General features: G+C 40.5%; 1 protein-coding gene across 6 annotated transcripts in view; it reads left to right on the forward strand.

The window, feature by feature from the left end:
- The first annotated feature begins 16,460 nt into the window (after nucleotides 1-16,460).
- Nucleotides 16,461-18,051, forward strand: part of LOC127439844 (rab GTPase-binding effector protein 1-like) — a 31,055-nt gene continuing 29,464 nt past the window's right edge. For 5 of the 6 annotated variants that reach the window (XR_007897017.1, XM_051696090.1, XM_051696092.1 and 2 more), the window contains exon 1: nucleotides 16,461-16,600. Coding sequence is in view for 5 of the 6 variants with exons in the window: in XM_051696090.1 (XP_051552050.1) it covers nucleotides 16,555-16,600 (46 nt within the window). In the remaining variant the exon portion in view is untranslated. The remainder of the gene's footprint in view (nucleotides 16,601-18,051) is intronic. The other variant, XM_051696091.1, reaches the window with a different exon arrangement.

Here is an 18,051-nt window from a genome sequence, read left to right on the forward strand (position 1 = left end):
AGAGTAAAAGATAAACACAAACTAAAATAACCTATAAAATATTGCCATATTGAATTTGTAATGTCAGATCAGTCTGATAAAAAATGATAAAATACTGTATTTATTCAAATTGGACTTGAGACCCATAATGGCTATTTAAATGTCTGTGACGATGAAAATATTTAAAATGTAATTACCTTTATCCTCAGCATAGATCCCAATCAGAGTGTCACAAACAACTGGGTCCTTTCATGGATGTTTAAATAAACAAGGATAAGTTCCTCATAACTTCCAGCTTCTCTCCCCACCCACCCTACTTCCTTCCACTTAAGCTGAGGGTCTGAGTAACTCAGTAAGTGCTAGTCAATTCTGCATCTGCTGCAGTTTTTAGAGTGATGTAGGAAGTTCAACTTCAGAGAGTGAGAGAGACAGAGAGGGCTGATGTAAAACCAGAGCAGCACTTCTGCTATTGTGCAGAGAACTGAATCCAGGCATTTATTATGCTCTCAAATCAAAGTGGACTGTTCTGGATCGGTACAGTCAGTGCATACGGCCTCTGGTTAGCATGCAGGAACCAATAATCCAATTAATAAAAATCAGAGGTGGGTAGAGTAGCCAAAAACTGTACTCATAAATGAATTACTCATGTAGAAGTAAAAGTACTAATGTTAATAATTTCTTGAGTAAGAAAGTATCGAATTAAAAAGGACCCAGTTGTTTGTCATTACTCAAGGAACGAGTAACTAGTTACATTGCAAATTACACTGCAAAGATCTGATTATTAATTTTAACACCTGGCATGCATGAATCGTGTGCCTTTGTCAATCTTTAATAGGGCTGCCCCTGACCAAAGATTTTCCTAGTCGACTAGTAGTCGTTAATTTAAGTCATTAGTTGACTAGTCGCACATTTATGATATTAATTTAATTACTTATATATTTTTTGGGAGGGGCATCAGAAAATGGTTTGAGTTCCAGGGCTGAGAAAGAATGTTATAAGTAACATTGCTAACACTTCTACATTACAGAGAAATACTAAACTGTAATAATGAGCCTTTAAAATATAAAGTTTACAAGCGCACGCATGAAGCGAGCCGCAGTGACACCGGCAAAAGCGGTAATGATTCTGAATGTGTCGGAAAAACCAGCAGGGTGATTGTCTGAACATTTTGTTCATTTATAGAGAGAAATGCACATTAGGGTTGTGCCGACAGACGATGATCTCGGGAATCGACGATGGTCACAGTGATCACCAATAGCTGATGCCTTTGATGATGTCAAGATGATATTTTGCTCGTTTTCCCATGTATTATATTATTATTATTAGGCTATTATTATTATTATCAAATTAATATTACAAATAATTTGCCTGTAGACACACAGACACGTGCTTGAAGAAACACTTTATTATATTATTAAGAACAGATGACAGAAAAGCGTCTATGCGCATGTATGACACGCTGTTTGTTCAGAGGCGTGCAGTCTCTGGAACACGCACATGTAAAAGGTTCTCACTCTTTGTTTCTGTCTTCTGATTTTTATTTTATTTTATTTGTTTTGCTCTGTGTTTAGAAGCATGTTTAGGCTTATTTTAGTTCAGAGCCTGTTCTCTGTTGACCTGAAGAAAAACACATCGCACGCATGTTTAAAGGCCCAAACATACTTTGCCCAAGAACGTGAACGCAGACACACAAATCTGCTGGGTACAGAGGGGTCGCTGCCGGCCGGCGAGAGCCAGAGGAGCCGCAGCCTTCTGCCGAAGAGTGGTTCCGTCCACCAGGGGCCGGAGGACTCGCTGCTGTCTGCCAGGGGAGGAGCAAGCTGGCGTCCGCCAGAGGGTGGAGGAGCAGTTGAGGACCGGCCGCGTCCGGGAGCCGGCGAGCAAGTTTGGGCCGGAAGGGCAACGCCCCCCCCTCCAGGAAGGGAGGGGAGTGCATCATGCTGGGGGTTTTCCCGACCTGAGTCAGGTGATGGAGGAGTGTGACGAGGAGGAGGGCGGGGCCGGGCCGTGAAGACACACGGGAGTGGGATAAAGATGAGCCGGAGGTGCTAGTTCGATAGAGTGAGACGCACGTGTCCCCATTGCATGTGTGTCTGTGTTTATGTTTGTTTTAAGTTAAGTTTGACATTAAAACTTTGTATACTGTTCAACCGGTTCCCGCCTCATCCTTGCCCATCCTTAAACTGTTACATAGAGATAAAAAAAAATCTAACATTTTAGAGAATGAAACATCACATCATGGTTGTTATTGTTTTTTTAATTCGTTCAATGCCATACGAACAAGAGGTATTTATACATAGTCACCATAATAATTTAAGTTACATTGCCAGACACAATATTTACATACATTTTAGTTCTTTTAAAACTTCACGTTTTCAGTGCTTTTTTGTTATTTGTTTCTCATCACGGTTGTTTAGGCCAATGAGCTGTGTCTTATGTAAGTTGTTTCCCATCATGCTTTCAGTTTGCCCAGCTGGAAAAATCCAATTGGGCTGCCTGGTTCTTACAACTGCACGCGCATCACTCTTACAAGACTTTTTTGGCATACGTCACATCACAGCAAGTCAGACAGATTTCTAATCACCGATGATTTGTGATTAGAATTAGAATTTATGATTTGTTCTGCGCAGAGCTTGCTCATCTCAAACAAGCCTTACATCAGATGTGAGCGGGGCGGCACGATGCGACAAAAACAAATTGCTCCCATTGTAATCAATGACGCTGTCTACAGTGGATGGGTCCACATGGCATTGCGACACGACATCGCTTGCGTCTGTTGTAGACAGTTTGTAACATGAATTTATATGCATTGATGTATTGCAGCAGAAAATGTATAATTAAAAACGGAGTTCAAAAGAGCCCATAGGTACAGAATCACGCTGAAACTGACCATTACCATAACAAACAAGCCCGCGTTATCATTATCACCACAACTTACTGCAACATGTTCTCTTAGCTGAATCCGTAATTCTGTATGCTGAAATTCCCGCTTGTTTTGGTGTTGAATGAAGGCATCTCAGAAATGTATCTCTTAATTTTCACTATGTGAAATAAAAAAAAGGTGTTTGCCTCGTGCTGTTGCTGCAGTGATGAACTTGAGTCGAGTGACAGAGCGCCGCTGTAAAGTTCCAGTCATAAAAGTCCCATTCAAAAATCTCTCAATAATCACGCATTTATTAACACTTACTGAATTAAAATCAATAATGTAGAGTAACGTCCCCCATTGTAATGAAGAGTAAATTTTTTCACTTGAGTAAGAGTAAAAAGTACCCACCATTAAATCTACTCTTAAAAGAGTAAATGTAGTGCGTTACAACCCACCTCTGACAAAAATGTAGACAGAAAATCCACGTTCAAAACCATGTCCTTGTCTTATCCAGATTCACTACGGAAAGCCACATATAATTATTTTTATTCAGAGCTGTCGGGTCAGATTTGCCGCAAAATCGCAGGCTTATGTCATTCGCCCTTGCATGTTTACGTCATGTCCTTAAGCTCAGAAAGAAGGTCCGGCTGTGTCACGTGAGTGTCAGCTGTGGGAAAGCTATGGCAGTTCAGTCAGCAGCGGCGAAAAATCCTAATGGATTTGAACTGTTTATAACTGTTTGGTGAAATTGTTAGCTTGCTATGATGCTTGGATATGTTTTCTGGTAGGGATGATAAAGCTCACATTGGTTGTCATGCTTTAATGAATCATGCAAACATTACTCGTTTTTATAATCACAATGTGTTTATTAGTTTAGCTTTTTCTGGTGAAGTTACTGTAACATATTTAATAATATCCATGGACATCGTTTAGATATAGTAAGTGGTTCTCAACCTTTCTGACTCCGAGCCTCAACCATTAAATTAAGTTATTGTATTTCAATATAACTTATTTTACACCATTTTAAAGGTGCATATATTTTCCTCAATAAAAAAAGTTTTACTCTCAAGAAAATTAATGAAATGAAATGCAATTTTGAAACAAATGTTTAAAAACACGAGCACTCACATTAGATAAAGACCAAAAGCGAGTAAAACTGTGTCGTAATCAGATGACAGAAGAATCAGAAGCTGAATATTAGATGGACGTACCACCCTAGCCTAAAGATTTTACCTAAACCTAACCCTTCACTTCACTTCACTTTTATTGTCACACAGCCATATACACAAGTGCAATAGTGTGTGAAATTCTTGGCTGCAGTTCCGATCAACATAGCAGTCATGACAGTGATGAGACATATACCAATTTACAATAAACAGATTTACACATCACAATTTACATATCTAATATACACATAATTACACACAACACAAATAATAATATACAATATACAGTAGACAATACACACAATATAGAATATTGTACAGTATACAATACATACAATATAGAATACACATTATACAATAAAAATAGTATATAAAGTATATATAAAATATACAGTAGGTTGTATTGTACTGTATTGACATTCAGGCTGTCGGTTGATAGTCAGTTGCCAGTGTGTTGTTAAGAGAGAATATAATTTAAGACAGTCTGGTGTGAGATATAAGAGTAAGAGTAATAAAGTGCAGTGCTGATGTATTTGATCGTGAGAGATCAAGAGTTCAAAAGTCTGATTGCTTGGGGGAAGAATCTGTCATGAAGTCGGCTGGTGCGGGTCCTGATGCTGCGATACCGCCTGCCTGATGGTAGCAGTGAGAGCAGCCCATGGCTCGGGTGGCTGGAGCCTCTGATGATCCTCCGAGCTTTTTTCACACACCGCCTGGTGTATATGTCCTGGAGGGAGGGAAGCTCACCTCTGATGATGTGTCTGGCAGTTCGCACCACACTTTGCAGGGCTTTGCGGTTGTGGGCGGTGCTATTGCCGTACCAGGCGGAGATGCAGCCAGTTAGGATGCTCTCTACAGTGCTGGTGTAGAACCGTGTGAGGATGTGGCGGTTCATTCCAAACTTCCTCATCCGTCTCAGGAAGAAGAGGCGCTGATGAGCCTTCTTCACAACGGCTTCAGTGTGGATGGACCATGTGAGTTCCTCAGTGATGTGGATACCGAGGAACTTGAAGCTGCTGACTCTCTCCACCGGTGCTCCATTGATGGTGATGGGACTGTGTTCTCTGTCTTTTCTCCTGAAGTCCACCACAAGCTCCTTTGTCTTACTGACGTTGAGGGAGAGGTTGTGCTCCTGACACCAGCGTGTCAGAGTGAGCACCTCCTCTCTGTAGGCTGTTTCATCATTGTCAGTGACCAATGATGAAGTTAATACATTTTGACCAACCAAGAGTGATTTAAAATAAAATGAGAGGTAGACACAAAACAGACATTCTTACGCTTAACCAACACCTTTACCAAAATGATAGTGTCCAAAAACAAAATGAGAAATGGAAAGCACATTTTCTAAAGCAAACTTATCATCTCATGCCACTTCAATGACACATTTGTCTCACATGTCAGCTTGTGTGCTTGACTGGTATTGAACCGCATACTTCAGTGTCCAAAGTCCAACACACTATCAAGCAAGCTACCACGGAAGCTGATCACATTGTAATAAGTGTGTAAATGTACATGGGTCTGTAATTCAATGGTTAAAATGTATCGTTTTTCAAATGATGCGTTTAAAGTGATTTAATGTAATAACATAGCAGTGTGTTAGTAACAGGGTGAAAAATATGTGTTTATAAAGTCACAATCAATCCTTGTAGTTGTGATTTCTGTGAAAGTGAATAAAATGCACAGTTGTTGTAGTGCCTCTAGTGTTCATTTCACCAGGAAACTGTGGCGAAATGTTGAATTTGGCACGTAAAAGTCAGTTTGCAAATATGTAGTTATAGTTACATTCATTTTATGAGACTAGGTTGGTTTTATTCTGCATGGAGAGGGACCCATCATAGGGGCTGCCATGTTATGATTACATAACCTGCCAAATGCAACTTGCTTAGTCGCAGTAACTGCTCTGTTATTGGACACTTTCACTCATGGATTAAATTAATTGTGTCTTACAGTGAATGGTAAACTTCTATGGCATCGGTAACTGAAACCTATTGTGTTTGAATGATGCTGCATCCAGGCCCATAGGGATCAGTGTAATTCAAGAGGACATATTCAAAAAATTACTGGGTGCACCTTTAAGTCATCTTGAGGCCCCCTTGTTAGTTTGCTAATAGTCCCCACATGGCCCCAGCCCACTGGTTGAGAACCACTGGCTTAGACAAAATCCAGTATAGTGATACATTTATATGGGGTTTTCAAAGGCCAATTCTTAAATGTTTTCATTTACAACATTAGGTCACTCCACAATGAATATTTGGTTACACTGTATTTGCCCTGTAATATTTGTGTATTTTAATACTTTATATTAGGGCTGTGAATCGATTTTTTTTAACGAATTAATCACACATTTTTCTGTGATTAATCACGATTAATCAGAATTAATAATAGTGCATGATGCATTACAACAAACATTAAAAAATATATAATCATAAACATATGTACTTTATATTTATACTTTAACTTGCAAGAACTTTGTTAGTCATCATTTATTGTAATTATTTAAATATGTACATGTTAAAAAAAAACATTTGTAGACAGAGTTTACATTTTATAGGTATAAATCTTTGATACAAATAAATGTATAAAATCAGTGGGCATGTTGTAATTTGGGCAAAATCTTCTGGTGTTTTACAGTGGACTTTTTTAATAATAGGATCAAATGGGCAGATTCAATTCATATCAAACTTATAAACTTAAATGTGCATTGCCAATGCATTATTAGACACTATAAATACAGATATAAAACATATTGAATGCTGAAGGTTAATTAGCTAAATTTTAAAATCTCATAACTATTATTTTCTCTGTCTGCCGTTCAGTCTCTACAAGTATACCTGTCTGCAGCTTGCTGAACAGCCAGGTCCTTCTAATGGGATGGGTCCACTGACATGTGGTGAGCGAGGCAAAGTGGGTGTTTTCAGCTTATTCCAATGAATGCACCTTGCGTGTGTGGCACTCGGCTCCCATTTAAATGAATTGAAAATGCTCACCTTGCTAAGCTCACTTAGTGGTCTTCATGGACCTTAAAATGAAACCTGAACCCGACCCGTACCCGAGACTGTGTGACCCTACCTGGCCCGAATGATACCGTCAGATTTTAAGCCCGACCCGAACCCGAAATCGCTTACTATCTCATTTCTTCTCCTAGCAAGTACTGTTGCAATAGGCTATATTTTAAGTAAGCATAAAGGCAACATTCTTAAGAGTACTGAAACAGTAAACACACAGTTTTAATAAGGCACAGCAGCCCCTTAGTACACTAGAGCAGAAGGGGAAAAAGAATTGCCTTACCGTTTATGCGCTGAAACTTCACTTGGTGCAGAACAATCTGGAATAATATGAAACAATGCAACAGTCCCCTCTATGCAGCCTGAACTTGTTTAGAATGTTGAATCTTTGTGACACCTGCGCTAAAAACAATCTAGATGCAGTGCAAAGAATGAAACAGAGCGCAGGTGTCTCAACATGTGTTTTTGAAAATTTGAAGTTCTTTTTAACTTGACGTGTTTAAAATGTGCCGGTCCTGCGCAAGATGCTGAAGAAAAAGTGAGACACAGTGCAAATCCAGCATGTGTTTATATAGGAAAACAATGGGTAAACAGAACAGATGTGCACAAAAACACGTTCAGTGTGAAGGGCTCCTAACTCGTCCGTTTGCGCGAGTGAGAGCGCGTGCGCGAAACAACTTCAGTAAGCCTGTTTATTTTTCATTCATTACAAACCCGAACCCGACCCGAACGCGAAGTCCTAATTGAGAAACTGGGTTGTAGACCTCTAAGCTCACCATGCGCCAGTGGACACGTAGACTACCGTCAGTTTCTGTCACGCACACGCTGCATCTCTCTTTCGCGGTTTCGCTTCTGACAATAGACCAGATGAAAGTGAGAGTGTTTTCAGGCAAAATACAGCAGCAAATGCCCGTATATCTCCCACGGATGGTTCACCACTTGCGGGTGAAGTCTCCATTCTACAGAAAATCCGTTCCTGTGTTTTTTATACCCGTGACATGTGTCGTGTGTAATGAATACGCGTGTACTGCTCCACACAATCAATTTCTGTATTACGATGTGCAGCCGAGCGTGTACCTCCTGAATTTGTATATATGTTATATGTATGTATATAGTGAAGTATCAGGAAGTGAAAAAAATGGATACTGCACTAAAAGTGCTGTAAGTGATTTTTTTCATGGAAAACTGCAAAAAATATTTCTACTCCCTTAAAGATAATAAAGAAATAAGTGTCTTGAGATATCTCACCAGTCTCTGTGACAGCTGTAGACTATGTAAGCAGCAAACAAAAGTGTGTCCACGGACCGCAGACATTGGCGCTTTTCACCTGTCAATAATTTTCCTCGATCTCATTTGAAGCATATCATTGAGACAATGATTCATACTGTTTGTCAGTTGAAGGCGCTATTGTGCCACTGTTGACTTTGACAGGCACAGGAACAAACAATGCTGCTCTTTTGCTTGGTTTTCATCTCAAAATTATCTTTGGAGAGCGGGGTTTTGGAATGAGGGGGCGTGGCTAACTCGGCTCTGTCATGTGAAAGCTTCAGAATGCTAAAATCGCTTACAGCACCTTTAATTGCGTTACTTGTTTTTTGTTATTAAAATTTTTTATTGATTCCATGCAGCAAATCAAATAGACAGAAAATGCAGAATCAAACCACATGAAATCACAACTTTTCCCCCCAAACATTAACCCCCCCCACCCCCATCCGACACAAACGAGCACCCCAGTGGTCAAAAGCCAACTGACAAAGACACACATATAGACAATAAAACAGCAGAAAATTTTTAGAAACATAAAAAAAACCCAAAAAAACACTAGTATCTCTCCACTGCCCCTCCCCGAGAGCCTTCCAAAAAGGCTAAATAGCTGCCCCATTTCCTGATGTAAATATCCAGGTTGCCTAGCCTTCTACATGCCATCTCCTCAAATGCTGCTACCCTGCCCATCTCGGTAGACCACTCATGAAATGAGGGCGCATCAGTTGACTTCCATCCCCTGAGAATTACCTGTCTGCCAATCATCACATTGGTTAGGACCCAGCTTTTTATATATTTATCAACTATATTCAGGACCGCCCCATCACCCAAAATACACAGTCTGGGGCAAAACGAAAATTGAGTGTCCACAACATCACACACAAAGCTCTGAACCCTCAACCAAAACTCCTGGATCCCAACACATCTATCTAGAGGGGGTCCAATAAAATCGATGCAAAATCTTAAATTGCATCAGACACACCCTTGCATTTCTAGATGCAGACTTGACGTTTTTTAGGATCCTAGCCCACACCCCTTCCCCCAATGTCAAGTTTAGATCTTTCTCCCATAATCTTTTGAGAGAATTCAAAGTTCTGTCCCCCAGACTCTGAATTAGCAGGGTGTAATACACTGATGCCTCATGACTCTTCCCAAAAGCAGCAATCACCACTCCCAGAGTATCCGCTGCTTTAGGGGGGTGCGTGCCACTCCCAAAAACAGTGCAGAGTAGGTGGCGAAGCTGTAAATACTTCTAAAACTGAGATCTGGGAATGCCAAAATGTTGAACCAAATTTTCAAAAGGTCTCAATACTCCACCCTCATATAGGTCACCGAGTGCATTAACCCCCCCTCACAATCCAATCTGACCAACAAAAAGGGGACTTATTAATACATAGTTTAGGGTTCAGCCATATGCTCGAGGCTGCATTTAAATAAATATCCAAATTAAACACTCTGGACACTTTTGTCCATATCGAGTGCAAATGCAAAATAACAGGGTGCGACTTAACCTCTCCAGCTAGTTTGATCGAAAGGCTTTGCAATGGCAAGATAGGGGCAAGAACTTCCTTTTCAATACAAAACCAGGGAGGGGCTCTCTCAGGTGGAAGTGACCAATAAGCCAAATGTCTAAGACCGAACGCATAATAATAAAACAAAATCTTGGGTAGGCCTAACCCACCATTGTCAATCGGCCTATGTAACTTATTGAAATTTAACCTGGGGCGCTTACTATTCCAAATAAAGGACTTTGCTATGCTATCAAATTGCTTGAAATAAGAGAGGGGGACATCTACAGGGAGAGACTGTAGCAGGTAGTTGAATTTTGGAATACAATTCATTATAATAACATTAACCTTCCCAATCATCGATAAATGTAATGAAGCCTACCTGCCCACATCGCTCGAAAATCTTTTTATTAAAGGATCAAAATTAACACTAATTAAATCAGACAAATTTGCTGGGAATAAAATCCTCAAATACTTAATGCCCTGTTTGGGCCACTGGAAGGCACCCGGCTGGAAAGCCGTTACTGGACAGTACACTGTCAGAGCCAAAGCTTCGGATTTAGACCAGTTGACTTTGTATCCTGAGAACTTGGAAAAGGAATTAATAATTCTGTGGAGGCAAGGCATAGATCTAGTAGGGTCAGAGACAAATAATAAAATATCATCTGCGTAAAGCAGAAGCTTATGCGCCACACCTCCCACAACCACCCCTGGAAAATCATCCTCCTTTCTTATCACAGCTGATAATGGTTCCAGGGAAAGACAGAACAATAATGGGCAAAAGAGGGCAACCCTGCCGGGTGCCCCTATCCAGAGGAAGATAATCTGAAATTAATCCATTTGTTTGTACCACTGCAACAGGGTGTTTATAAAGTAACTTAATCCAAACAATAAATGTACCCCTGAACCCATACATTTCCAAAATCTTATAAAGATAATCCCATTCTACCATATCAAACGCCTTTTCAGCGTCAAGTGAGATGGCAGCGACAGGAGATTGATCATTCGCTACTGAACACATGATATTGATGAAACGCCTGATGTTATCAGAAGAGCTGCTGCCCCGAATAAACCCCACCTGATCTATATGTATAAGAGATGTCATAACCTTACTTAATCGGTTAGCCAAAATGTTTGACAATATTTTTACATCTAGTTGGACCAGGGAGATTGGATGGTAACTTTTACACTCGCTTGGATCTTTGTCCTTTTTAAGAATCAGACTGATCCGGGCTTGTGTCATGGTTGGAGGAAGCTTTCCATTCTTTAATGATTCAGTATAAACTTCTGACAAAAGTGGAGCCAGTTCTGTAGCATAAGATCTCACAAATTCTGCGGCAAAACCATCTGTCCCCGGGGCCTTGCCTGTAGGTAGGGACTTAAGTGAGTTTTTTTACTCAATCGTCAGTTTAGGAAGATCTAATGGTTCCACAAATTTCACCACCAGCAGATTTCACTGAGGGAATGGTAGAAAAAGACTCTCTCTGCTTTATATATCTAGCCAAAAGCTTCCCTGCTTTGTCACCTGACTCAAAGTATGACTGTCTTGCCCTGAATAACAAAAACTCCATTTTCCGCAACAAAATAGTATTATATCTGTATTTCAATCGGGTCAATTCTCTGAGGCCATCAGCTGACATACGGCGCTTCAGCTCTGTCTCTGCACTTTTAATATTTCCTTCCAACTCCACGAGTTCTCATGCTTTGGATTTTTTGATGAATGAGGCATACTGTATGATCTGACCCCTAAGAACCGCCTTAAGTGCCTCCCAAGCCACGCCCACAGAGGATACTGAGGACCAGTTGGTCTCCATATAACACTGATTTCAGTCTTTAACATTTGTTGGAAAATCAGGATTTTGCAAAATGGGCACATTAAGGCGTCAACTATATGATTTATTTTTCTCTATATATGGCATCACCTCTAAACTCACCAGGGCATGATCCGAGACTAAGATATTTCCAACTGAGCAATCAACAACAGATGAAATGAGGGATTTGGATATAAAAAAATAAATAATCTATTCTAGAATAAATCTTATGGACTGATGAAAAATATGTATAGTCCCTACCAGATGGGTTCAAAAGTCTCCAAATATCCAGAAGACCAAGATTTTTACACATCCTGTGAAGTGTCAATGTTGCTCTAGGGGGCTTACACACTTTTGCTTCACTGTGATCAAGGACTGAATCCATCAAAAGATTAAAGTCTCCTCCCAATATTATATCATGAGGGGTGCCAGCGGTTTGCAACATCCCTTCAAGATCTATAAAAAAGCCCTGATCATCAGCATTAGGTGCATAAATATTAGCCAAAATCAAACTTTGCCCTTGAATTTCAGCTAAAACAATAATAACTCTCCCTAATTTATCTTTAATCTGTTTGAGACATTTGAATTGTAGATGTTTATTAATCAATATAATGACTCCCTTGCTCCCTTGCACTTGAGCCAGCACTAAAAAAAAACATGTCCACCCCATATCTTCCCAAATTTTTCAGCTTCCTGCGGGGAGTGATGTGTTTCTTGAAGAAACACAATATCATATTTCTTACGTTTAAGAAAAGTAATAACCTTCCTTCTTTTTATGGGGTGCCCCAACCCATTTACATTCCATGTGGAGAGAGATAGTGCACTCATATTAACATCTGGCATTTTGATATAGTAGAAAAAATAAATTGTGTGTCAAAAACAAAATTATACAGACCACATTCTCCATTAGTGAAACAATCAAACCCTGAACTTCCCCCCGAACAAAACAAACAGAAAAAAGAAAAACATGCGCATTAACCCCGCGCACAAGAGCGCCAACCGGCGACAATCCCTCTAAACTCAAAAGGTCCATGAACGCCCATGAGCCCCCACGACAACTTTGCCATCGGATTGCATAATTTTGCCTTACAAATTTGTGAGGAAAAATTACATAACAGAAAATACTTTGTAAAATAAACCCAGTCAATAGGAAGAATGAACACAAAGAATGTGTAGATTCATTCACAGAACTGTCTCAAAGGTGTGATCTTCCACAAAACAAATTTCAGCTGATATAAAACGTTCAGATATGTTCAGTGAGCTGGCTGTTATGAGTTCAACGAATGACGTAATCATTCCAATGTCCCGTAAAAAAAACCTAAACAAAACAAACTACAGCCAGCAGGAGGAATAAGCACGAAGAACGAACAGATTAATCCACAGCTGTTCCAAAGGAATGTTATTCAATAGAACAAGCTCCAGCCGCTAGGTGGAACCAGTACAAAAAGAAACAAAACCGGCATCCCGGTTCCCCGGATGGTCGAGTCATTTCACTCGGAGGCCGCATAAACATATATACCATGACTTACACAATCCGTCAACTTTATACAAGACATCCTTTGTGTGAGCATGTAGATATTTTGCGGTCATTCGTAGTTTCCACTCTCAAACTGTCCGGGAACTTCAATGCAAAAGTAATCTTTCGTCAATGCAAAAGTTTCTTTAAGGAAAAGTGTTATTCACAAAACAAACTCGAGCCGCTCGGCGGAGCCAACGCAAAAAGAAAAAAGAAACCAAAATGACGCCTCAAAAGCCAGAGTAAGTATAGCGAGTCGACCCACTCACATGACAAACACCCAATGTTTTACTCACTCAATGATTCAATAAAATGTTTTGCCTGATTGGGACATGTAAATACTTTGCGACCGTCCTTTGTTTCTATTCTCAGTTTGGCCAGAAACATCAGAGCAAAAGTGATCTTTCGCTGATGTAAAAGTTTCTCACATTCCTTGAACCGATCGCGTTCCTCTTGTCGAACTCGCAAAGTACGGGAACAAAAAAATATTATGGTTCTTCCAAGAAAGCTTCCCTTTGCTCCTCGCCTGGCGCAACACAAGATCGGATGATCTTTATTTTTATCGGATGATCTCAGAAATCTGGCCAGAATCGATCGGGGCCTGTCTCCCTCAGCAAATCTGTGAGCTGGGACTCTGTGAGCTCGCTCGATTTCCAGCTTGTGGCCTGTTATGTCGAACAGACTCGGGAAAAGCTCATCTAGGAATTTCACCATATCTCTGCCCTCCTCATGCTCAGGAATTCCAACAATTCAAACGTTATTCCTGCGGCTTCTATTCTCAAGATCTTCAAGCTTTTCAAGGAGATGTTCCAAATCAACTTTAGTTGCGGGCGGATTAGCGGTTAATTCCCTCTCTGAAGATTCCAAAAAATTGATTCGTCTCTCAACATCAGTCACTCTTGTAACTAGCTCAGAGAATTTTGTTTCCATCGCCGTAATCGATCGACGTATTACAAGTCAGCAAGAGATCCTCCAAGTCAGCAAGAATCTTCGTCAACATCACCGACATGTTGGACAACTGATGCTGGATCTCCTCTAATGCCTCGCCATCCAAATCAAGTCTGTAGGCCTGTCGGGGCTTTCATCCTGAACACGTAAGTGTCTTATAATGTCTCCAAAGCCCAAGGATTTTGACTTCTTTGCCAAGTTTTGCCTCAAAGAGCAATTGTGTAACTGGGTGTATCAAAATTTACCAGATTATAACATGAAAATAATTGAAAATTTAGCAAAGTGCGCAGAGCTCCTCACTCACACGTCTGCTTCTTGCATGGCGTCACGTGACCCTCGCATTACTTGTTTTTAACGTGCTAAACAGAAATCTCAGAAATTAACGCATTAATTTCTCAGCTCTACTTTCTCCATTTCCAGTATGTTTAGTGATAGAAAAATGACAACATCCACAAAACTATATAAACTTTACATGTTTCTGTTTCAAAATGGAACAGTGGGCCTTATGCTGCGTTCCATTCAAGTCGGATGTGGGATATTCCTACTTGATATCTCCGATCTTCGACCATTAAGGCATTCCATTGCCAGATGCTCGAAAGATGACATTAAAGGAAACAAAACTGCAATGCTCCCATTGAGACTTATATCTCTGCAGAACAAAAATGTACTTTTCCCAATCAGTGGGCATTTTCAAACCATTGAGATTCACTACTTTCATTGGTTAGTTTAGAAACGCCCATCCCGGTTTGGAAACACCCACTGATTTCCACACTGAGATTCCCTACTTTCATTGGTTAGTTTAGAAACACCCATCCCGGTTTGGAAACGCCCACTGATTTCCACACTGAGATTGCCTACTTTCATTGGTTAGTTTAGAAACGCTCATCCCAGTTTGGAAATGCCCACTGATTTCCACACTGAGATTCACTACTTTCATTGGTTAGTTTAGAAACACCCATCCCGGTTTGGAAACGCCCACTGATTTCCACACTGAGATTGCCTACTTTCATTGGTTAGTTTAGAAATGCCCATCCCGGTTTAGAAACGCCCACTGATTTCTACGCTGAGATTCCATACTTTCACTGGTTAGTTTAGAAACGCCCATCCCGGTTTGGAAACGCCCACTGATTTCCACACTGAGATTCCCTACTTTCATCGATTAGTTTAGAAACGCCCATCCCGGTTTAGAAACGGCCACTGATTTCTACACTGAGATTCCATACTTTCATTGGTTAGTTTAGAAACGCCCATCCCGGTTTGAAAACGGCCACTGATTTCTACACTGAGATTCCCGGTTTGAAAACGCCCACTGATTTCCACACTGAGATTCCCAACTTTCATCGATTAGTTTAGAAACGCCCATCCCGGTTTAGAAACGCCCACTGATTTCTACACTGAGTTTCCATACTTTCATTGGTTAGTTTAGAAACGCCCATCCCGGTTTGAAAACGGCCACTGATTTCTACACTGAGATTCTCGGTTTGAAAACGGCCACTAATTTCTACACTGAGATTCCCGGTTTGAAAACGCCCACTGATTTCCACACTGAGATTCCCAACTTTCATTGATTAGTTTAGAAACGCCCATCCCGGTTTGAAAACACCCACTGATTTCCACACTGAGATTCTCAACTTTCATTGATTAGTTTAGAAACACCCATCCCAGTTTGGAAACGCCCACTGATTTCCACACTGAGGTTCCCTACTTTCATTGGTTAGATTAGAAATGCCCATCCCGGTTTGGAAACGCCCACTTATTTCTACACTGAGATTCCGTACTTTCATTGGTTAGTTTAGAAACGCCCATCCCAGTTTGGAAACGCCCACTTATTTCTACACTGAGATTCCGTACTTTCATTGGTTAGTTTAGAAACGCCCATCCCAGTTTGGAAACGCCCACTGATTTCTACACTGAGATTCCCTGTTTGAAAACACCCTCTGATTTCCACACTGAGATTCCCAACTTTCATTGATTAGTTTAGAAACGCCCATCCCAGTTTGGAAACGCCCACTGATTTCTACACTGAGATTCCGTACTTTCATTGGTTAGATTAGAAACGCCCATCCCGGTTTGAAAACGCCCACTGATGTCCACACTGAGATTCCCTACTTTCATTGGTTAGTTTAGAAACACCCATCCCGGTTTGAAAACGCCCACTGATGTCCACACTGAGATTCCCTACTTTCATTGGTTAGTTTAGAAACACCCATCCCGGTTTGAAAACGCCCACTGATTTCTACACTGAGAATCCCTACTTTCACCTTTCATTGTTTCTCTGTCATTATAATGACTGATAACAGTTTATAGTCCCATTTTTATCCATGTAATAATTAATCTATCAGTTAAAGAATACGGCTCCGCCCATTCGGTCCGCGCATGCGCAGTGCGTATTATTCCTGCAATGACGTTGCTCAGCCTGTAGTAAGCAGTTCTGCAGGGCGCTCCTCGGTTACCTACAGAGAGCCTCTTTTCTAAACTCTGCCCGGGAAACCATGGCCGAGCAGGCCTCGGGACCCTCCCGGCCGCCTCAACATGACGGTAAGGGTCTGTCTGCAGCATGCGAGGGTTCTTGTGTGAATGTAACTGTGCTGCGGCCTGCGGCCTGTGCGTCCACGGATTAGCCAGCAAACAGTCACCCAGCTGTCCGAGACACCTCTATCTATCTATCGATCTATCTGTCTGTTTATAAAACACGCGCTCATATTAGGCTTTAATGCAAAAGCTATGTCATTAAGATTCTGCTAATTCTTCAAATGCACAAAGCGTCGGTTATGTTAATCTGTAGGAACTGCTAAATGGGTGTTTATATGGTCAATATGATGATGCATCCAGTGTGTGGTCGGCATATGACAGCTGGATTGACAGTTAGCCTCAGAAAGAGTGACTCTTATCACTATTGTGTGCCTGTTTATTTGTGAATCCTTTTGCATCGTTTGTAATAAAGTGTTCTAAGACTATCGAAAGCCCTAACAGGGGATATTTGTGTTGTGGGTTCTGTGACCAAGATCTTATTTCAAGTGATTCATAGATTATTATGTCTTCAGGTACTTGCATGTTATGACTGCTCAGATGAGGGCATGTTTTGCATGCATATGCTTCCTTAAAATGCTTTTCTTTTGATTGTTATTGGTTGTGTATTGAGACAAATGCCACATATGCATGACTTTTGGTCATGTACCACAGTATTACCATCTAATACCATCGCTGCACCTTGGTACAGCCTCAGTACTTTTTTGTAAGGGTGGTCTTCCCCATACATTTGGCCTATTTTATTATGTTGTACCTTTTATAACAACACACTGATAATGCAGTAGACTTGGTTTAATAAATCAAATTTGAAAGCATGACAATTCTTGCCCAAACAAAATCAGATACCCAGTCCATGATTAGATAGATTGATGTATAATAGCCCTGTGATGTCATTTATTTATAACATATGACCTCACCTTTTTGTTTTTAGTGTACTGTATGCTCCTGGCCACAGACACTTTGGCACTTTAATAAATTTAATGTCTTGCATGATTTCAACGTGTGATTCAAATGGGATTTCAATTTATTTTATTTTGTCTATGACATTAAAATGAATTACATAATGTTTTCATGTCTATAGTTGCAGGCTATGCATGTTTTATGGCACTGGTTTCATCCCGTTGAGCTACATTTTTGGTGAAGCCTTAGTGCAGATAACACAGCCGTCTTGAATCCCTGAAGGTTCATGGTTGCTTTGGGCTTAGTCAAGTTTTGCATCTCTGACAAAGACTTTTGCTGCATTTTACTGGTGTGCATTTGTAGGAATACTCGTATTGAGGCCTAATCAGCAGAAAAACCAAGACTAGAGATAAATGATCCTTTGGATATGGCTTTGCTAGACATGGCACTAGCTTCTATGCTGTGTTTCCTCTAGAATGATTGGTTGATTGATAATGGTTCAAATGAATTGGTCAACTTGCATAATGGCTAGTATTCAGACTAAAGCTACGTCCACATCT

Source organism: Myxocyprinus asiaticus, chromosome 4 (assembly GCF_019703515.2).
Source record: "Myxocyprinus asiaticus isolate MX2 ecotype Aquarium Trade chromosome 4, UBuf_Myxa_2, whole genome shotgun sequence".
In the NCBI taxonomy this organism is placed as follows: Eukaryota; Metazoa; Chordata; class Actinopteri; order Cypriniformes; family Catostomidae; genus Myxocyprinus; species Myxocyprinus asiaticus.